The sequence below is a fragment of the Gossypium raimondii genome, chromosome 6 (genome assembly GCF_025698545.1).
Source record: "Gossypium raimondii isolate GPD5lz chromosome 6, ASM2569854v1, whole genome shotgun sequence".
NCBI lineage: Eukaryota > Viridiplantae > Streptophyta > Magnoliopsida > Malvales > Malvaceae > Gossypium > Gossypium raimondii.
In genome coordinates this window covers 37394454-37418028 of record NC_068570.1, presented here as the reverse complement: position 1 = coordinate 37418028, position 23575 = coordinate 37394454, and the positions used below count along the sequence as shown (strand labels likewise).

Sequence of the window (23575 nt, the reverse complement as noted above, 5' to 3'; positions counted from 1 at the left end):
GAGCATTTTTGATTATTTAGATTCAACGAAAAAAATTAGAACCCAATACGTTAGGGCTCAATCCCCTCGAAGATCCCAAATATTGAGTATTGCCTTTATTTTCAAAATTTTCTATTTTACGAATCTGAGTAAAATTGATGTAATGGAATAACAATTATGATAATGTAAGTAAAAATAATATGAGCAAAAGCAAAAGATAAATAAATAAGAAGACAAATATATATAAAAATCAATCATGTGTACACAACAATAAGTAATAAACAAATAAAAACTAAAGCATAATAATAATAATAATAATAATAATAATAATAATAATAATAATAATAATAATAATAATAATAATAATAATAATAATGGACATATAAATAAATAAATAAATAAATAAATGAATACGAAGTGAAGCAATTATAACAACAAAGAATATAGATAAAAATTATAAAAACTAAAAATATATATGTACATATAAGAAAAAATATATGTATGTGAATTATAATATATATATATATACATATTTTAAAAAGTAAAAAAAATATAAGTATGTATATAAAATTATGAAACATAGAAAATATATAAAAGTATGTGTGTGTATATATATATAAATTAAAAATGTGTACGTTTATGTATATATTATAAAATATATGCATGTATATATATATATATATATATATATATATATATATAAAAAAATTTGAAATTTAAAAGGTAGATAGGAGTAAATATTAATAATAATAATTAATAATAAATATAATGATATTAAATTGATTAATTTCAATGAGAAAACAACCAAAATAATAAAGAAAATGACTAAATCGAAATAAAAATTAAAATTCGGGTCGAAACGCAAATAAATAAAAGAAAGGGACCAAATTGAGTACGTGAATAACAATGAGGGACTAAAGGGGAAAATATCCCTGCCCTCCAAAACAAAGCGCTTTATGCGGGACTCAAATAAAATCAGAAAACAATTTTGGGGCGAAATTAAAAATAAAATAAATCTAACAAAAAGGGACTAAATCATAAGAAAGGCGAAATGCGGAAGGACCCGCAGCGTAAATAGACCCTTCACCGCAAAAACATGCGGATCCTGAGGGTAAATGAGTCGAATTTCGGGTCTTATGCGAAACAACGCCGTTTTGGGGCTTCTGAGCACCAGCCAAAACGACGTCGTTTTATCACCCCTATATAAGTTAAAAATTTTCTAAAAAAATCATTTTCCCCCTTTCCTCAAAAATTTTTTTGAAAATGCTCTCCCCTTCCCTCTCTTCTGCAGTGTCGGCGCCGCCGTTCGAGGTGGACAGAATATTCAAAAAAAAAACTCTTTAATCCTCTCGACCCCCTGATTCCGAATCTGGGGTTGTTTTTTTAGAAAGAGTGGCCAAAAATAGCCGAAAGGAGGAAGGACCCTTTGAATCTCGATGACGAAGAACGAACATGTAGTTTTTTTTATATATATTTTCCGTTTATATATCTATATATAAAATAAAAAAAATAAAAAAGAATGAAATAGGATGAAAAATTCGAATATTAAAAGTCACCTTTCTCAGAACTCGATTTCTTTTTTTTTATTGCTCTCAAAAAATCCCCCCTTTACATTGTTTTGTTTCTGGGCTTATAAAGCCGAAATACAAGAATTTTTATTTTATTTTTCGCTGTTATTACGCTGCCTCTACTGTTCTCGGCTGCTATTTTCGTCTTTCTTGCAGGTTATAGGGCAAAGTCAACTTGCTGTTTTGGTGCAAGGCTGACAGGCGGTGGTAGACCTCGGGCGACAAACGTGCTACGGAGGCACGTGGGTGGCGGCAGAGGGTGTGGCGCAAGGCAGGAGCTAGGGTTTCTTTTTTTGCTGAAATTTGTTTAGGTTTTGGGCCATTAGGTTGTTGACACCATTTTTTGGATGAAAAAACGGGGTCGACTTGGGTTTTGAAAAATGAAAACGAAAACGGGAATCGCCACCAATATTTTTTAATGAGGTGTGATTGGATCACCTCGAAAAAGTGGTTGTTTTTAATAAACGATTTGATTTTATTAAAACAACAAGTTTGGTCCACGAATTTCATAAAAAACGGGTTCGGAGTCGATTCATACGAGGAAGGATTAGCACCCTCGTCGCCCAAAATTGGTACCTAGTTGATTACTTAATGTCTTAATGTCGAAAATTGAGAACTTTGAAGAATTTAAAAATACGATCATTGTATTAAAATGTTGAAAATTTTGGGAAAGAGGGACACGTTCCACGTTAATCGAGAAAGAAAGCATCATATCCAGTAAGTTAGGACACAATGTTTCGAATTCCCGATACGCGGATGAATGTCAAAATTTACTTATTTAAAAGATGTTTAATTATCTCGGGTTTAGAAAAGGGACCATGCCCAGTAAGTTAGGAAACGATCTTTTTTTTTAATTCCCGAGATTGTTTAAAAACTTGAGTTTGAAAAGATTCGTATATTTAGATTTATTGTGAAAATCGAAACCCAGTAAGTTAGGGTACGATCTTCTCGAATCTAAACACGAAGTGCCATTTTTTAAAACAAATTTTGTTATATTGAGTGAAATAAAAACACGAAGTCGTAGTAAAAATGTGAAAGCAAATTACATTATTATGCATGGCAAAACCATGATGAATACAAAAGTATAAAAAAAATACGGGCAATAATACTAAAATAAAATAAAGAAAAAGAACAAATCGATAACATGCGAAATAATAAACCGTAACATATAAATAAAATGCATAAATGCGTATAAATATTATATAAACATATATATATATATATATATAAAATATATACATATAAAAATGTGCATGTGAGATATAAAAAATAAGATAAATATATCTATATATATATATATATATATATATATATATATATGTATAGATATAAAAGAAGCCATATAAAAAACATATGAATATGTATACATATATTCGTGAGAAAAATGGAAAGTATATAGATACACATATATAAAAGAAAAAGTATTTATGTATATATTAAATAAGTTAGAAACAAATACATATACATATACGTATTTACATATATAAGCAAATATATAATATTAATATTAATATAATAAGACACATACTTAAAATTACATAAGTAAATATAAATGAAAATATATAATGAGAATAACAATGATATATAATAATAATAATAATAATAATAATAATAATAATAATAATATAAAATTTGTTAAGAAAATAAACAAATTAGCAAAAGGATTAGACTAAACATTAAACAAGATTCGGGGGGTTCAAAACGCAAATAAACGAAAGGGGAGGGACTGCTCTGAACACGCATGTAACATGGAGGGACCATCAAAGCAAATTACCCTTCTTTTAAAACGGCGTAGTTCTATTGAAGACTAAATTGAAAACACAAAAAAAAATTCTGGGTAAAAATTTAAAAGATCAAAAGAACCTAATTTAAAAAGCATTAAAAAACGGAAGGGCTAAAGGTGAAATTAGCCCTTTCGTCAAAAACACGCGGATCCCACGGTTGGACGGGTCGGGTTGTGGGTCGGATCTCGGTTTAGACGCATAAGCGGCGTCTTTTGAGGCCGAATGAAACAGCCAAAAGCAATGCCGTTTCATTTAGGTATTTAAACCAATTTTGTTAAAAAATCATTCACCCCATTCTTTTTTTAAAAAAAAAAACTGAAAACTTCTCAGTTCTCTCTCCCTCTTCCCCTTTCTTGATCTCGGGTCCGGCCGAGGGCCACCGTGTCGGCCGTCGGATCGCCGGCGCCAGCAACGCCGTACACGGTGGCCGGCGAGTGGAGAAAGGCGAGATTAGAGATCCCGACCTCCTAAACCCGAATACGACCTCAAAATGACCAAAAACGAAGGGAAAAAGGCCGTTAGGCTTCTCTACAGTCGGTTTCCTCACTGGAGGAGTCTCCAACGAGGAGGAAACCAGCGACCTGCAGTGAGTCTCTCCTTTTTCTTTATTTTTTTATTTCCTTTAAGAAATGAAAATAAAATAAAATAAATAAATACAACGAAAAAAGGAAAAAGGAAAGATTACAATCGAAAATCCAGGAAATCACCTTAAAGCTTGATATTTTTTATTATTCTGTTGATATTTGTTTTCTTGGTTACAAATCGAAAAAAGAAAAAGAAGCCCCCCGATCCTTTGCCTAAAATCGGCTTTTATAGCTGATAGAAAGGAAAAAGAAAAAGAAATTCCCCCTTTGCTTGTTGTTGTGGTTTTGCTATTTGTTGCAGGTAGCAAGTGGGATGATGGGACAACGGTAGGTGAACGGTGACATGCGGAGCGGCGGTGGCGGCACTGGCAGAAAAGTCAGAAGGTCCTAGGTGCGACGCACCTAGGGTTAGGGTTTTTTTCATTATTGTTTTGGGCTTGTTGGATCTGTAACTGTGGGTCAGTTTTGTTTGGGCTGGATATTGGGCCATGGATTATTTTGGGGTATGGAAATGGGCTGGGTAAAATTGGTCTGTACAGCTGCCCCTCTTTGCTCGTTGTCGTGTAACGAGATCAGAGCAAAGACCTAGAAAGACTAATTTTGCCTGGTCCCGCCGAGTCTTGGCTTCTTTTGACACTTCTCTTCTTCGAGTAGTTTCGCTCCAGTCCATTGTGTCTTGTTGCTTCGATCCATTCCACTGCACTTGAGAGAGATGCGTCTTGTAGCTTCAATCCATTCTGCTACAACTTCAGGGGGACGAGATTTGTGGTTTTAGTCTGCTCTACATCTTTGATTTGCTCCACTACTACTTATGGGGACAGAATCCACAATCTTCAATCTGCTCCACCTTGAGAGATAAGATCTGAAATCTTCAATCTATTTCACTGCCAACCAGGGAGATAGAATTATCGACTTCAATGTATTCCACTGTAGTCACATGGGGGTAAAATCTGCCATCTTTGGTCTTCTCCTTTTTGGGAAATAAGATCTGAAATCTTTAATCTGCTTTGCTGCAAACTATGGTGTCTTCGATCTATTTCACTGTACTTCAGAAAGATCTGATTTGTAGCTTCAATCTTCTTCGCAGCAACTTCAGGGGGACGATGTTTGTGGTTCTAGTCTGCTCCACTACAATGTTAGGGAGATAAGACTTGTTGTGGTAGATTTTTATCCACTCCACTGCAACTTCAAGGAGACACGATTGGTATTTTTTGTCTGCTCCACTACTGCTTAGGGATAAGACTTGATGCGATCTGCTCTACTGTAACTTCAGAGAGATAAGATCTGTGGTTTTAATTCGCTCCACTGCAACTTCAGGGAGATAAGATTTGTATCTTCAACCTGCTCCACTGTAATCTCAGGGAGATAAGATCTTTGGCTTTAATCTGCTCCACTATAATGTTAGGGAGACAAGATCTGAAATTATTCGGTCTACTCCACTGTAACCTCAGGGAGATAAGACCTGATGCGATCTACTCTGCTGTAACTTCAGAGAGATAAGATCCTTTATTTTAATCCGCTCCACTGTAATCTCAGGGAGATAGGATTACTATCTTCAATCTGCTCCGCTGTAATCTCAGGGAGATAAGATCTCTGGCTTCAATCTGCTCCGCTGTAATCTCAGGGAGATAAGATCTGAAATTCTTCGATCTGTTCCACTGTAATCTCAGGGAAATAAGACCTGGCGCGATCTACTCTACTGTAACTTCAGAGAGACAAGATCCTTTAATCCGCTCCACTGTAATCTCAGGGAGATAGGATTACTAGCTTCAATCTGCTCCGCTGTAATCTCAGGGAGATAAGATTACTAGCTTCAATTTGCTCCGCTGTAATATCAGGGAGATAAGATCTGAAATTCTTCGATCTGTTCCACTGTAATCTTAGGGAAATGAGACCTGGTGCGATCTACTCTACTGTAACTTCAGAGAGATAAGATCCTTTAATCCGCTCTACTGTAATCTCAGGGAGATAGGATTACTATCTTCAATCTGCTCCGCTGTAATCTCAGGGAGATAAGATCTGAAATTCTTCGTCTGCTCCACTGTAATATCAGGGAGATAAGACCTGACGCGATCTACTCTACTGTAACCTCAGAGAGATAAGATCCTTTATTTTAATCCGCTCCACTGTAATCTCAGGGAGATAGGATTACTAGTATCGATCTGCTCTGCTGTAATCTCAGGGAGATAAGATCTGAAATTCTTCTGTCTGTTCCATTGTAATCTCAGGGAAATAAGACCTGTATAATGAACCTAATTATGCCTAATGACTAGGATGACATGATCAAAACGAATCAAATGCTCCTAACTAGATGTGTATGAATGACATGCAAAATGTCATGAAAATGATTCCTTAATGCTTAGGTTATCATCACACAAAAGCTTATTAAGGCTTTATCATTGACGTGCTACACCGCCTTCTTGCTCGGCTAGCATATCCAAAGAAACACTTAATCTGATTGCCCCCCACTGTGAACGTCAAAGTTCAATCCATTGGGACATAAAATTTGTACCATCAATCTCCCACTGTAACCCAATGGTAGAAAGGTATGGCTTTTCTCAATCTTCTTCTATCGCAATTCAATGATATTGAATGTGAAACTCTTTGGTCCTTTACCTCATCCCCAAGGTGTCATACCAAATGCTCATGCACAATTGCAAAATTTTCTTCTCCTAGAAGACCTTTTCTTTTTGCCTGGTAAACATCGCTTGTTGGTTCATTGAAGCTTTGTCATCAACACGGCATCTTGTTATTTTGTTCAATCAATGTTTGGACAAAAAAAATCTGAAAAGATAACCTTTAACTTAGACTATTCCCTCTTAGATATTTCACCCTTTAAACTTGGTGTTTTCTAAACAATAGTCCTGTTTCAGGTCCCTATATTATTTAGAAACTTCTAGAGTAATATGTAAAACTTCCATTGTGAAAGTATTATTAGTCCATTAATCATTATTCTAATGCAATATGCCTGCATAAAAAATCATAACGATAGGTAAAATAGAATTGATTTGAGAGCATAGCTCGAAAGGAATAAATTATCAAGGATAGCAAGAATAAAAAGAGGAATTGATTAGAACATGTATCTTGAAAAAGAAAGAAGTATTCCAAGAATGACAAATTCAATATATAAATAGTATGAATGTCAGGTGCCCCAGATATCGCAGCCTGAACTTCTCTGTACAAACTTTCTGAAGACTTTCCTGAGTTTGACATGTGTTTAGGAGATCTACAAGACTTTGTCGATACCCCAAGATGTCGCCTTACCCTTTCAGGTATAGCAGGATCGCCACATGCCCCAATCTGATCACTTCATGCCCCATTCTGATCAATATTTGAGCCGCCCTTTTCGGGTTTTCAACTCAAATTCCCTTTGGCCTAAGGTGCCCTTTGTGGGTTTTCCCCTTAGCCTCTCCATTTTTACTTTTTCATTTTTTCATTTTTTTCATCCTTTTTTTTGACTCAAAGTGCCCTTTTGCAGATTTTCACCTTGGTTCCTCCTTCTTCTTTAAACGAAGTGTTTCTTGACTGGATCCGAGTTTATAGAATTAGCAATCTCACTCAGGATCAGTGCTCCTCTAAAAATTGTTCTTTACAACATAGGGACTTCCCTAGTTTGGCATTCATTTCCCTTTAGAATCCTTTCGTTAAGGAAGAATCTTTTTCAACATCCAGCCCTCTTGTGGAATTCTTTGAGACGAGCATGTTTATTATGGGCTCATATTATTTATTTATGGTACATCTGACCCGAGAAGTGTTGCCCCAGTACCGATGTTCGACAAACAATGAGGGCAAATGGTAATTTCTCACGTCAATCCTTGTAAGTCTCAGTCATTTTCCTTCAATTTTCGATGTTCAACTCTAGGAACTTCAGTGACGAATCATGGTGTCCACTTCTGAGTTAATTTGAGACCTCAGCTATCGTACTATTGTTTAAGCTCAATGCATTCTCCAATACCCTCTTCTCTGAAATTCTGTATCGGTATACGATGACTTTGGCCCATGCAGTAGCCTCTAAAAAATGAAGCAATGCCCATTAGAAGTCTTCGATAATGGTGATGTCCATGCCCCATTTTGCTCAAAATTTGAGTCGCCCTTTTTCGGGTTTTCAACTCAGATCCACCTTTGGTCAAAGCGCCATTTACGGGTTTTCGCCTTAACCTCTCCTTTTTCTTTTTCTTTTTTCTTCTTTTTTCTCCTTTTTTTTTGACTTTGATTTTTTTTTATTTTTGTTTTTGTTTTTGTTTTTATTTTTTTTGTTGTTTTTTTTTGAGTATGAACTGATGAGATTAGGCAAGTCCTGGTCATGCTTTTCGACTAGAATCAATGTTATTCTAAAGTCTTCCACATAAGATCTTCCACTTTCTTCTTGTATGTGAAAAACCTTCTTAGGTACCAGATTCATAGAGCCCTTTTGGGACGCAACTACGACAAAAACTTTAGATCTTCCTCTTTAATCAGGATAAAATCCAACAACATCTTGAAAGGATGGAAACTCGACTTCAAATGGGCAAAGCTATGCTGACTCAATGAGAGAGGCATTGCCCCGGCAAAGAATTACATCGTTCGCACTGTAAATTTCTGACATCGTGCTGTTGCGTAGGTTTTATTATAAGAATCGAGGCATACCCTGGTATGATCATACGAAGACATCTTTGAACTCTAGAGGTAACTCAATAAGGTTTTGCTTCATCTCTTATGGTCAAGTCAATTCTAGTCTTCACCAAGTTCACAAATTCTAATGATTCCTTGAGAGGTAGGACCTGTTTATCCTCTTATTCTACCATCCTCAACAAGTCCGGAGATAGGCTACAATCTGTGTCATCTTCAAAGTCGTGAGATCTCTCTAAACACATGTCTCGCTCAAAAGGAGATTTTAAGTCTGTAGCAGTGTCATTCATGTCGTTGATATTCAGGGACCTACTGTAGGTACAAAAGAATATATAAAGAATGTATGAATTTAAGAACAATTATTTATACAATATGATTATGAATGAATGAATGATGTGGAAGAAAATCCAAAAGAAAAATAATCAGACATAATTATTCAAAAAGAATGAAAGAATATTGGCTCAAAAGTGAATGCAAAGATGTATTTTATTAGAATAATAACGTTCAGACATTAGCCTATTTCACAAAGGAATTTCTATCGCTTCTAGGCTAAAAACAACAAAATGTTCTGAACATTACTCTAGATAAGCCCTAAAAACTAAAGGGATTTCTTCCGCAGCCCAATTGCTTAGAACACTCCAGATTTATAAGGGCAGATATCTAACAAGGTTCCTTTTCATTCGTGTCTTCAAATATGTCATTGGTGTGAACGCTTGCCAACATTGAGCGTATGTTTTCCTCCTCTTTAATTTCCTCACGAAGCTTCATCCCTTTATCGTCCATCATGTCCTGAACCAAGGCCTTGAATTCCACACTCTCTTGGGTCTCGAACCCCCTCTCATGATGGAAATCGCAATGGTTCCGTGTCTTTCCCTTATTTCCTCCTGAATCAGAAATAACTGATCCCCTTCCTACCTTCATGTCTACCCCATTATTAATATGGCTAGGTAGTAGATTTTCTGCACTAGACGAGTCATCAAATCTGACAACCCCCATATTAATGAGTTTTTCAACCAGTTTCTTGAAGGCAATGCAGTTCTCTATTGAATGCCCCGTAATTCCCGCATGGTAGTCGCATTGTACGTTCGTGTCATACCATTTGGGATACGAAGGCTGTATGGGTTTTAAGTAGAAGGGGGACACCACACGTGCATCAAATAAGCTTCGGTATAACTCACTATATGACATAGGAATTGGTATGAACTGGAGCTTCTCAGTACCTGGCTTCACTCCAAATTCTTGCTTTGAAGACCTCTGATGGCTGGTGGTTTCTGTTTTTGGTCGGCCCGCAGTGATTGGTTTTGAGTGGCCCTTGTTATACCTGCCCGCATTATCCCATTTATTCCCCTCCTTCTTTGGGGCCTTTGTGGTACTTAGGTATTCCACCCTCACCTGCTTTGTTTCAGCCAGGTTGTCGAGAGCAACAGGAAAATTGTTCCTCACTTTGGACCTTGGGTCCGTCAAGCCACTTACCGGTGCTGTTGTACCAGTCTGATATTGTTGAGATCTTATGGTAAAGAGTGCCCCTTGTGGACGCCCATCCGGCTGGACTTGGACACTTGTCGGAGTATAATCTAGGGAATGGGCAGGATCCTTATTATCAACCCCAAAGTGGACCACTAGGTCCTTCCTTTTTTCTAACTCTCCAGCTGGCAGTCGGTTGAACTGACTCATCAAGGTTCGTTGTAATTCTAGCATCCGATCTCTCATCTCTGTTGAAATTCACCAATTGCTCCCAGATCTCGAATCAGATTCGCTCTAATCTCTCCAACATTTGGTCCATTCCTTAGTTTCTATTCGGGTACCGCAAAAATGTTGGTTTTCCAGACTTTCTGAAATAATTTTACCTAATTAGGGTCACTTCGTGAAAATCTAATGCATATGATACAATGTAATGCAAATGCATGAAATGAATGCCTAAAGAGACGTTGATTCTGATTCAATTACATTTAGGAAACTTTTCTAGGAAGCAAATTCCCTTACATAAAACGGATACATGTACGACCTCACCCTCATATTCTAAGGAACAACATCAGTTTTTCTTCATCCACATGTTTGAGGTAATCTTTCCAATAGATGCCATTGCTAGCTCATTTTCTTGATCTTGGTCGCGATCCATCATCTGCCCATCTTCATAAAGCTCGTCTGCCTCTTTAAGGGGGTGGAATGTTAAAGGCTCTTAGACAATTGCCTTGAATCTTCAGGCTACGAAGCAGGGTCACGAGCTCTTCCATCGCCATTCTTGTGTTTCTCAGAATATATTCGGGAAGTCGTATTATTTTCCACTTTATCAAGGAATCCGTATTCCATGACAAGCTTTCTAATTTAGTAATCAGACTTGAATCAATATCTCTTTCCTAAGATGCAAATGCAATGTAATGCAATCATAATCAAAACAAAACAAGAGGGGTCAGAAAGAAACATAAGCAAGCACAGAAAACAAAAAGTACCTAATCAGGTAAATACTTGGGATTTGGAGTGGCTCTACCTAGGTTAAGTTCCTAAGTCCACTATATGAGGTTGGTTCTAAAGATAAGGTACTCGAACCAACAGATTCCTCGATCTTCACCCATTATAGGTTCATACAGACCGAGTTCGGTTCAAGGGAATACATTTCCCTATGGCTGCACGGAGATGAAAATCTCACGAAGACATAGGTACGGATGTATCCCGAAAGCGATCCACTATCCTGTACGGAGGTGAAAACCTCACGAAGGAGTAGCTTCTCACTCCCACTTAAAAGGTGTGACCAACGGTCATGCAATGCAATGTCGAGGTATATAGAAATTTGAAATACGTAACATTATAAAACTATAACTCAAAACAAATGAAATGCAATCAGAGGATCGTATATTTAAATCAAATTTCAACTTTCGACAAAAAGACAAGAAATAATCAACCCGTGGCTCGACTCACTTATTTTGAAAAAAAAGTCCCCAGTGGAGTCGCCAAGCTGTTGACACCATTTTTTGGATGAAAAAACGGGGTCGACTTGGGTTTTAAAAAATGAAAACGAAAACGGGAGTCGCCACCAATCTTTTTTAATGAGGTGTGATTGGATCACCTCGAAAAAGTGGTTGTTTTTAATAAACGGTTTGATTTTATTAAAACAACAAGTTTGGTCCACAATTTCGAAAAAAGCGGGTTCGGAGTCGATTCATACGAGGAAGGATTAGCACCCTCGATACGCCCAAAATTGGTACCTAGTTGATTACTTAATGTCTTAATGTCGAAAATTGAGAACTTTGAAGAATTTAAAAATACGATCATTGTATTAAAATATTGAAAATTTTGGGAAAAAGGGACACGTTCCACGTTAATCGAGAAAGAAAGCATCATATCCAGTAAGTTAGGACACAATGTTTCGAATTCCCGATACGCGGATGAATGTCAAAATTTACTTATTTAAAAGATGTTTAATTATCCCGGGTTTAGAAAAGGGACCATGCCCAGTAAGTTAGGACACGATCTATTTTTTTAATTCCCGAGATTGTTTAAAAACTTGAGTTTGAAAAGATTCGTATATTTAGATTTATTGTGAAAATCGAAACCCAGTAAGTTAGGTACGATCTTCTCGAATCTAAACACGAAGTGCCATTTTTAAAACAAATTTTGTTATATTGAGTGAAATAAAAACAAGTCGTCGAAAAAATGTGAAAGCAAATTACATTATTATGCATGGCAAAACCATGATGAATACAAAAGTATAAAAAAATACGGGCAATAATACTAAAATAAAATAAAGAAAAGAACAAATCGATAACATGCGAAATAATAAACCGTAAAATATAAATAAAATGCATAAATGCGTATAAATATTATATAAATATATATATATAATATATACATATAAAAATGTGCATGTGAGATATAAAAATAAGATAAATATATATATATATATATATATATATGTATAGATATAAAAGAAGCCATATAAAAAACATATGAATATGTATACGTATATTCGTGAGGAAAAATGGAAAGTATATAGATACACATATATAAAAGAAAAAGTATTTATGTATATATTAAATAAGTTAGAAACAAATACATATACATATACGTATTTACATATATAAGCAAATATATAATATTAATATTAATATAATAAGACACATACTTAAAATTACATAAGTAAATATAAATGAAAATATATAATGAGAATAACAATGATATATAATAATAATAATAATAATAATAATAATAATAATAATATAAAATTTGTTAAGAAAATAAACAAAATAGCAAAAGGATTAGACTAAACATTAAACAAGATTCGGGGGGTTCAAAACGCAAATAAACGAAAGGGGAGGGACTGCTCTGAACACGCATGTAACATGGAGGGACCATCAAAGCAAATTATCCTTCTTTTAAAACGGCGTAGTTCTATTGAAGACTAAATTGAAAACACAAAAAAAAATTCTGGGTAAAAATTTAAAAGATCAAAAGAACCTAATTTAAAAAGCATTAAAAAACGGAAGGGCTAAAGGTGAAATTAGCCCTTTCGTCAAAAACACGCGGATCCCACGGTTGGACGGGTCGGGTTGTGGGTCGGATCTCGGTTTAGACGCAAAACGGTGTCGTTTTGAGGCCGAATGAAATAGGCCAAAATGACGCCGTTTCATTTAGGTATTTAAACCAATTTTTGTTAAAAAAAATCATTCAGCCCCATTCTTTTTTAAAAAAAAAACTGAAAACTTCTCAGTTCTCTCTCCCTCTTTCCCTTTCTTGATCTCGGGTCCGGTCGAGGGCCACCGTGTCGGCCGTCGGATCGCCGGCGCCAGCGACGCCGTACACGGTGGCCGGCGAGTGGAGAAAGGCGAGATTAGAGATCCCGACTTCCTAAACCCGAATACGGCCTCAAAATGACCAAAAACGAAGGGAAAAAGGCCGTTAGGCTTCTCTACAGTCGGTTTCCTCACCGGAGGAGTCTCCGACGAGGAGGAAACCAGCGACCTGCGGTGAGTCTCTCCTTTTTCTTTATTTTTTTTATTTCCTTTAAGAAATCAAAATAAAATAAAATAAATAAATACAACGAAAAAAGGAAAAAGGAAAGATTACAATCGAAAATCCAGGAAATCACCTTGAAGCTTGATATTTTTTATTATTCTGTTGATATTTGTTTTCTTGGTTACAAATCGAAAAAAGAAAAAGAAGCCCCCCTATCCTTTGCCTAAAATCGGCTTTTATAGCCGATAGAAAGGAAAAAGAAAAAGAAATTCCCCCTTTGCTTGTTGTTGTGGTTTTGTTATTTGTTGCAGGTAGCAAGTGGGATGATGGGACAACGGTAGGTGAACGGCGACATGCGGAGCGGCGGTGGCGGCACTGGCAGAAAAGTCAGAAGGTCCTAGGTGCGGCGCACCTAGGGTTAAGGTTTTTTTTCATTATTGTTTTGGGCTTGTTGAATCTGTAACTGTGGGTCAGTTTTGTTTGGGCTGGATATTGGGCCATGGATTATTTTGGGGTATGGAAATGGGCTGGGTAAAATTGGTCTGTACATAGGTTTTTTTAATTTTGGGCTTTGTAATGGACTGTTATTTTAGGTTTGGGTTTGCTGGTATGGGCTCGGGCTAAAATTGGGCTTGTACATATATCATAAGCTGTAATAAAACAATAAAAAAATTAATTATATAAATAAATGTTATACTTGTTACCCTTTCAACTCGCTTGTGAAATCTTATCAAATAATTATTCTCTATATATTATAATTTATAATTTATAATTTATCATTAATATATCTTATAAAATTAAGAATGGGAGATTATGAGTAAGAGGTTTAATATCTATGATATAGCTGTAATAAAATTACAGTTAAGATCTTTCTAGTTTCATAATTTTCGGCCAATTGCCAATTTGGCCAAGAAAAACAAAGCTAGCCGGATTTATGATCATGAAAAGTGCCATTAATCAATCCTTCATCTCAATCGGCTGCAAGAAAATAAGAAGAAAGGGACATTTCTTGTTGTCAAATTAACAAGGTGAGATTAAATCATTCGGCACTATACCATCTCTTGAAATATTTCCAAGTTCCTAACAATGAGATTATAAGATTGAAGTCCTTGAAAAAAAAAAAAAAGTTACTGTATATAAATACAAAACTCATTTGGGAGGTTCTCAAATCCAATTTCATCGTCATCATGGGTTTCATAAAATTCTCAGGTTCATCTCTCTTTCTCTTCCTAGTGTTTTCTCTCCTTTTGGTTAACTCCATGAGTGACAATGATGACTACGACGACGATGACTCCGCTTCCATGGCCAAGCTTGCGGCGGCTCTTTGTCCTTTGCCGTGGACTTGGTCCACCAATTCATCTTCTTCTTATTGTGAATGGCATTATGTCAAATGCGACAGGTCCAAGCACGTTCTAGAGATTGATCTCCAAGCCAGGACTCTCAGTGGTTCTTTGCCATCCCAATTCCCTCCTTTCCCTTTCCTTCAAGTCCTTGATCTTTCAAGGAATAAGTTAACTGGTTCTCTTCCTTCTTTAAACAAACTCCCTTTCTTGAAGAGACTTTACCTAAATATCAACAACTTCACAAGAATCCCACCAGGCTTTTTTCAAGGACTGTCTAGCAGTTTGCAGCTCTTGATGCTTGGTGGTAATCCCTTTCTAAGCACCTGGATGATACCCCTTGAATTTACAAAGTTGGGCAATCTGACAGCATTCTCTGCTTATAATACGAATTTGGGAGGTTCTATTCCAGACATTTTCCATTCTCTAGCTTTAACAAATCTGAGCCTTCATGACAATAACCTGACTGGATCTTTGCCACCCTCTTTTTCGAGATCCCAGATTAAAGATTTGCAGCTCCAAAATCAGAAGGTAGGGCTGACAGGAACCATTGATCTATTATCAAACATGACTTCTTTGTACAGTGTTAACCTAGGATTCAATCAATTTACAGGCACCATCCCGGATTTATCTAATTGCAAAAGTTTGAAATTATTAGACTTGAGTAGCAATAATCTCACAGGAGTTTTCCCGTCATCTCTAGCTTCTCATCCTAGTTTAGTAGTCATTATCGTCAATGACAACAAGTTGCAGGGTCCTTTCCCTGCTTATATATTCATCCATAAGTTAACCACTGTTGAGAATAATAATTTCTGCACAAACACAGCAGACTCGTGTGATAGTCAAGTTACAATATTGCTTGAGATTGCGAGCGCTTGGATGTATCCTTATGAGTTATCCGTAGCTTGGGAAGGAAATGATGCATGTAGAAATTGGTCATTTGTGACATGCGACTCGGAGAAAAGTATTACGAAAATCAGTCTTCAGAAGCAACGATTGCAAGGAACAATTTCTCCATCATTTGCTGATCTAACTGCGTTACGGTATCTCAATCTAAATGACAATAACTTGACAGGTCCTATCCCTAAGAGCTTGGTGAAGTTACCTAACCTTGAAGTCCTGGATGTTTCCAATAACAATCTCTCTGGGATTATCCCTACTTTTGCACCATCGGTGAAGCTAATAACCAGCGGAAATGACTTGCTAATTCCAAGTAGAACAGGCAATACATCTGATTTCCCTCCAGAGGGTATGACACCTTGTCTACTTCGATTTGTAGTGAACATATGATTTTATTCAAGCCCTTTCGTGCATGGCAGATTGTGATTGCCCTTATCCTCTGACAATAGGAGGATAGTCATATTTCTCTGGTTTCCATATAGGAACTTATTTTTACTTTACCTAGCTAGCGATCTTAGCTTACAATATTTATACCATGTTTCAATTTACAGGGCAAAAAAGAGGCATAATAGCAGGAATAGTTGTGGGAACAATTGTTGGTGTCATCTTCTGTATTTTCATTGGAAGGAGGATAACTACTACTACAGGTATGATGATATTAATATCAATAAATATTGACACATTATATTCATACATGTAGTGACAAATGATTTGTCTTGTTTAAGTTTTTGTTGACATAGGTATTGTTGGGTTTAAACTTGGACAATCCTTTCCTATTATTGATAAAAAGGATTTTATTCACAAATTTGCCCATAAAATATATCTCAATTCAAAATTTTTTTCTTTCTTAGAATAAGAATTGTTATGTAAGCTATCAAAATTTAAAAAGAAAAATATTAACCACAATATTAACTAATAAGAATGTGATGTGTGGCATACTTTTTAAATAAAATAAGACAAAATTGATTATTTTAAAAATATATAAATTAACTATCAATATTAAAATTTCGTTATAATTGAGCCAATTTATTAATAAAGTCTAAAATTATACATGTTTAACAGCTTTAAAAAAAAAATATTTATAGCTTAATTTTTCATTCAGCGAAGAAAGGAAGTGAAGATGATTTTAGGAAAGATGAATCATGTTTAGAGTTATTTTCTCTCAATATGCTCGGGAAATCTCAAAATGGAGTCAAATTACAAGAGCTTCAACTATTAGATTTTGGGAAGCTAGCCACTGCAACAAATAATTTTCATCCAACAAATATGCTAGGAAAGGGAGGTTTTGGACCAGTATACAAGGTAACATGCTACCTGTAAGTTAACTTCTTCATATTGCCAGTTGGATATCAATAAGATTGAAGTTATTAAACAACCCATATGGTTCTAGATGCTAAAATGATATTTGAATATTGTAGGGGAAACTCCAAGATGGGCAGGAAATAGCAGTGAAAAGACTTTCTAGAGCTTCAGGGCAGGGGCTAGAAGAATTTAGGAACGAGGCAATGGTGATTTCAAGACTCCAACATCGAAATCTTGTAAGGCTTCTTGGTTGTTGCGTTGATGGGGAAGAAAAGATGTTGGTCTATGAATACATGCCAAACAAGAGCTTGGATGTTTTCCTCTTCGGTTAGATACATTTTCTTTATTATTTATGGAAAATATTATTATTAAACCTAAAGCAAATCTAGCTAACACTATTTGAATACTTTTAAAAAAATATATTTAGATGCAGAAAAACAAAAACTTCTTGATTGGAAAAAACGTCTCAATATTATAGAAGGAATTAGTCGAGGACTTCTCTATCTTCATAGGGACTCAAGATTGCGAATTGTTCATAGAGATCTAAAAGCAAGTAATATTTTATTAGATGATGAATTAAATCCGAAAATTTCAGATTTTGGTATAGCAAAGATATTTTGTGGCAATGAGAGCCAAGCTACTACTAGGCGGGTTTTCGGAACATAGTAAGCTATCCTTCATTTTTCTATCAAAATCTAATATTTAAATATATAATATATGCATATATCACGTTGGCTAAAATAATTTTCTTTGCGTTGATGAATTAAATGCAGTGGTTATATGTCCCCTGAATATGCAATGAAAGGACAATTTTCAGAAAAATCAGATGTTTTTAGCTTTGGGGTCTTGACATTAGAGATTGTTAGTGGAAGAAGAAACTCGAGTTTCCAAGATGAAGAGCATTCACCGAGCCTTTTGGGATACGTAAGTATTAGGTAGTAATAAAATCTCAAGATTCCAATGCCTTAACATTTGTGCTTTTTCAGGCATGGAAATTATGGAGCGAGGGCAACATTTTGGAATTAATAGATCCAGTGATCTCATCAGATCCAAGTTGTCATAGGAAAATGCTGAGATGCTTTCATGTGGGATTGTTATGTGTGCAAAACTTTGTGAAAGATAGACCAACTATGATGGTTGTAGATTCCATGCTTAGCAGTGAGATAGAAAATCTTCCTACACCAAAACAACCACCTTTCTTTGATGAGAAAATTATGATGGATCACTCACAATTACAAGCAAGCCAAATAATTTTAGCCATTGACAATATTTTCTAAATTCTTGTTGTATAAGCAAATTTTATGTTGAAAATGTGTCTAGAAAAAATTGGAGGCAACTATTTTTATTTTAATTTTTTGTTAGAAAATATGGACATCACATATATAATAAGAGTAATTATATGTTATTATTTACTATCATAAAAGGTTAGCCCATATTAAAAGTAATCTAATTTGGTTAAAGTTTATTGGTCTTTAATTATTAAACAAAGTATGAGTCAAATATGTGTAGATACTATAGAAACAGATTTCTAATTGATAATGGATTGATTATAAATTAGGGTTAATGTGCAAAAGTTATATATTAGGGTTATGGTCCTTAAATTACACACACGTAAATTTTCTAATATTTCATCTTTAGAAAGAGAACCACTTTTTCTGAATTACTTGTGTGTTAATTTGGAAGATCAAAACTACAATATCAAAGATTCTAAGAAATCACTGGATTTAAGTACGCTTCCGCAATTAGTCTTGTTCTTGATGATTTTACATGATAGATCCTGGTTTGTTAAGTTTTATATTAGATATTGTTTTATGATTTTAACAAGTTGCATCTGAGCCACATCATGTTGAATCATTGGAAATTGATTAAGTTTCTTTATTTTATTTTTTATGGATTTAATAATTCAATTATATGCTATGTTGAATTTTTAAGATTCTTGATAAAATTTTTAAGTTTTGAGTCTTTATATTAAAGTTTTAGGGATTTATAAAGATGTATAGTTGATTCGGCTTGCTAGAATTGCTTAGATGTTTAATTCTTGGGGCTACTATTTATACATGACTTAAGTGTTTATGATATAATAAATCTTTTATTTAAGTTCTAGATATCATGAATATCATATACTTTTGAATCATGATGCTTTAATTTGAAAAATGCAGTGCATGCAAAATCACTAAAGGATTAAGTGCTAAGTTGCTTTATTATCATTAGCGCTTAACAAGGTTATATTGTAGTAATGATGATCCTAACATGGTTAATCATATATTTTGCTTGGGCTAACATTTTCCAATTGGCTGGAATATATGAGATATTTGCATGTTGCTCGGTATGTGATGCTTATTTAGCGAAAAGCTTCGATTGGCTTGAAATGACGAGGATATCATTTTATTAATATATGTAAGCAATGGCACTAAGATATGACGAGCGACTAAGCATTCGTTAAAGTTGTTAATAGTTTACTATGATTAGATATATATGTTCACTATGATACAAAATTTGGTTTTAAGTTCAGTTAAATTTTAATTTTGTATTTTATTGTAAAAATAATAATTTTGGATTGGTGCTTGTTTAAGCTATTAAAAGTTAAAGATTAAAGTTCCAGTTTTTTATTGCATCATTTATACAACCTTATTTTAGGTGGGTTATTTCAAAATTGTAGCATGATAAGAAATTTTAGTTTTGGCCTTTGACTGTTATGGAAATTTTAAATTTGAATATTAGTATATTTATATATTTTTAAAATAACTCAATTGAAACAATAAGTTGTCAAAGTGACCTCTGTTGTTGAAATTATTTTGTTTTAAAATATAAAAGGTTGTGTGCATGTAATTTAAGCTACGTTAATATTGATCAGTCCAAAGGAAGGTTAATATTTAACAAAATTATATGTGCAACTGTGGTAATAAACATATGCCAATTTTTTGATTTTATATGTGTGTAATAAATCAGCCCATCGTTAAACAAGCTCTTATTTTCAGTGTTTGATTACTACACACTATAGCAAAACAAGCTTTTAGCTAGGGGTGTTCATTCGGTTAATCGACCCGAAATAACATTAACCGAATTAACCGACCTTTCAAAATTTTTAACCGTTAACCGAACCGAAATTTTTTTTAAAAAAATTAACCGAACCGAAATTTTTTCGGTTAATTCGGTCGGTTAACTGAATTAACCGAATTACCTGAATTAATTGAATTACCTGAATTAATTGAATTAATCGAATTAACCGAATTACCCGAATTAACCGAATTACCCGAATTAACCGAATTAACCGAATTGAATCACTACATAATTAAATTATTTTTAGACTTTTAGACTTTAGTTTTAGTTTTAGTTTTAGAATTTTATTTTTATTTATTAAATTATTTGTAATTTTTATGATTGGGTTGGGTTGGGTAATTGGGTTGGGTTGAATACTTGGGTCTGGATTGGGTTTAGGTGAATAGTAGGCCTATTATATATTATCATTTTATTTATTAAATTTTCCGGTTAAGCAAGAAAAATTGATTAACCGATCGGTTTCGAACCAATTAATCGTTAACCAAAAATCAAAAATAATTAATCGACCCCGATCAAAAAAATTCGGTTAATCGACGATTAATCAATTCGATTGGTTAACCAATTTTTCCGATTTACCCAATTTTGCACACCCCTACTTTTAGGGGCATTTTTTAGGCCTATTGCGGCGCTAAAAAGTGTTGCTATAGACCACGTTGCTAATATTGGTGGCGTTTTTTTCACATAAACGCCGCTAAAGGTCATGACCTTTAGCGGCACTTTTATAGCAAACGCCGCTATAGATCATGACATTTAGCGACGCTTTTATAGCAACGCCACTAAAGATCATGACCTTTAGCGGCGCTTTTATAGAAAACGCCACTAAGAACATGACCTTTAGCGGCGCTTTTATAGAAACGCTACTAAAGAACATGACCTTTAGCGGCGCCTTTGTAGAAAACGCCGCTAAAAAACATAACATTTAGCGGCGCTTTTATAGCAAATGCCGCTAAAAACATGACCTTTAGCAGCATTTTACTAAAAACGCCACTAACTTTGGCATCCAATTTTCATCCATATGCAACCCTTCCTGTAGCATGGAAACCAACCAAAAACAGCAAATCTAAATGATACTTCAAATTTAACGAAAGATATATGATATAAATTGATAAATGAAGTATAATTGAAATTATTCTTACAATAATATTAAAAGTTAAAATGTTAAAAATATTCATACAATAGTCTAAGATGGCGGATTTTGCGACTGCTGAAACATCTTCATCATATTCTGAAGCTGTAGTTGGAGTGCGTCGTACTTTCTGCTCTGCTTTGCTTCCCTCGCTGCTGCCTCTGCTTCTCTCGCTACTGCCTCTGCTTCCCTCACTGCTGCCTCTGCTTCCCTCGCTACTGCCTCTGTTTCCTTCATTGCTGCCTCTGCTTTAAGTTGTAGCTGGAGTTCTTCATATTTTCTTTGAACCTCAGCTTCTCTCGATGCTGCCTCTTCTTTAAGTTGAGTAATTTGCTCAACTGTGCTCGCTTGCATTTGAGCCATCTGGTCTCTTAACCTCTGAAATTCAGCTTGAGCCTGACTCCCCGAAGGCATGTATTGCTGCGAGCTGGATCCAAAATATTGGGTTGGGTTAACAAAAGATCCTTGAAATTGAACCTGACCATACCTTTTAGGACCCAAAACTTCAGTAATAATCCGATTATCAATGTTGTCAACATTAACAGAACTATCACTCGAAGCAGTCGCTTCATACTCTGCCTTTTTATCCTTTATTTTCTCCTAATAAACCAATCAAAGAGTTAGAAACGCAATATATATTATAAAAACAAATGCAACTTAACTTAACATTATTTTCTTTACAAACGACGAATTAAACCATTGTAATTAAACATTATAAAAATTTAAAATAATTCAAATTTTATTAAGTAAACATACCATAATTTCTGCAGCTTCAGAAGTCATAGGAGATCCATCTTTTTTCCTATGTGTAATGTCAAAAAGCTAAACGCGTCCAACTTTTTGACCAGATGACAGTTCCTACAATATAGTAGTAAGAATATTATTTATTGGAAAGTATTAAATATTTGAAACTATTAATAAATTCAAAATACCTCGGCCTCAGCTATACAAGCAAAACTTTTCGACCCAGCTGTGTGAGTGAATTTCTGTTTTTGCCTGCTGCCTGTTCCAACTCGTTCACGATCCTACATTATGAAATTATTATTACGTATATAGTAAATAATATAAACTAAAATAATTATAAGAGTTTGGAAGTACGTAATACCTCTCATTTCTTTGAATTCTAAAATCTAACCGCATCTTCCCATTGGTACCTCAGCATTCTCGGCAGGACATTTCGCAATTTCTCTTCGAGGGTTGTTTTTGTCTTAAAATAATCTTTCTTTAAAGTACTTTTATGGTCTCTCCATCTTTTTCCCAATGCCTTTTTGACATAATTATCCGAGACCTCTAAAGCAAACCTGGCCTATAAAAAACACAAGTTTAGAAAGTAAATATAAATGAAACTTAAACCAAAGTATTATAAATTACATTCAAGTTTTGTTACCTTAATATTATCAAGAGCTTGATTTTTGTTACTATCAGGCATTTGATGCCATGACTCGTAGTTGATAGGCAACATATTGGCATTTCATGCTATAATGCCCAAATATCCTACTAAAAGTTGAGCTTCTGATCCAACAGGCTAACCAAAATTGTTTCTACATACTTTGACAGGCTCGGCAGGATCTAACTTGTATAAATCTTTAAGTAGCGTATGTCCTTGACCTCTACACGTCCCACCACTTTCAGCTGAAAAATGGTATATTATAATATAAGAATTTGAAAGGGAAAACAATAATAAAAGTCAACACGCATGTAAATTAAATTTAACATTACTTTGAATTTCTGCAGGTTCGTCAGGTGTATTCGGAACATTCGCAGATCCAATGGCAGTCTGTTGTTCACTATTTGTTTCTTCCGAGTTTGGAGTATTTTGAACAATACTTAGATCTCGCAATCTTCTTCTAGGCATTTTATCTGCAATACACATAAAATAGTTGAAATTTTAGTAACTAATTACAATAATAACAACACATATAAAATAGTTGAAATATTTAATAAGACCAAGACTTAAATTATGATATTACATATATTGGCTTCTTCCTTGACTATGCATCATTTTCATCGTCATTCCCATCTTTTGTGTTTCTATTCATCCAATGGGATTGGCCGCATACATGACAACACTATTGGTTTTTTTCGATCACCCCAATACAACATGTAGTCATTTGGGCAACTATGAATTTTGTTGTACCCAAGGACTAAATCTTTTATCAGTTTCTTCATATCTTTGCATGAATGAGGGATTTTTGCAAACGGAAGTATATCTCTCAAAAACTCTAACAGCATTGTCAAAGAGTTTCCGGTCCACCCTCCCAAACATTTTAACTGAAAATGATGAATACAGAAGGACATTTTTGAAAATTTTGATCCCTCATAAAGTTCTTCATTCATTTCATTAAGTAACGTGTAGAACTTCGCCGTTTCTCCA

The 23575-nt window shown here is 34.7% G+C and overlaps 2 protein-coding genes across 2 annotated transcripts; both read left to right on the top strand.

Moving 5' to 3' along the window:
• The first annotated feature begins 14660 nt into the window (after window positions 1–14660).
• Window positions 14661–16103, top strand: LOC128041731 (receptor-like kinase TMK4). The gene has a single exon (XM_052632033.1). It carries the CDS (start codon window positions 14661–14663, stop codon window positions 16101–16103), a length of 1443 nt encoding a protein of 480 aa, XP_052487993.1.
• Window positions 16104–16281: 178 nt separating this feature from the next.
• On the top strand, window positions 16282–18292 carry LOC105771499 (G-type lectin S-receptor-like serine/threonine-protein kinase At1g11300). Its single transcript, XM_012592955.2, has 6 exons — window positions 16282–16360; window positions 16816–17015; window positions 17132–17342; window positions 17443–17680; window positions 17789–17939; window positions 18002–18292. The coding sequence occupies exons 2-6, from the start codon at window positions 16881–16883 to the stop codon at window positions 18290–18292; spliced, it is 1026 nt and encodes a 341-aa protein (XP_012448409.2). The 5' UTR covers window positions 16282–16360; window positions 16816–16880.
• The last annotated feature ends 5283 nt before the right edge of the window (window positions 18293–23575 follow it).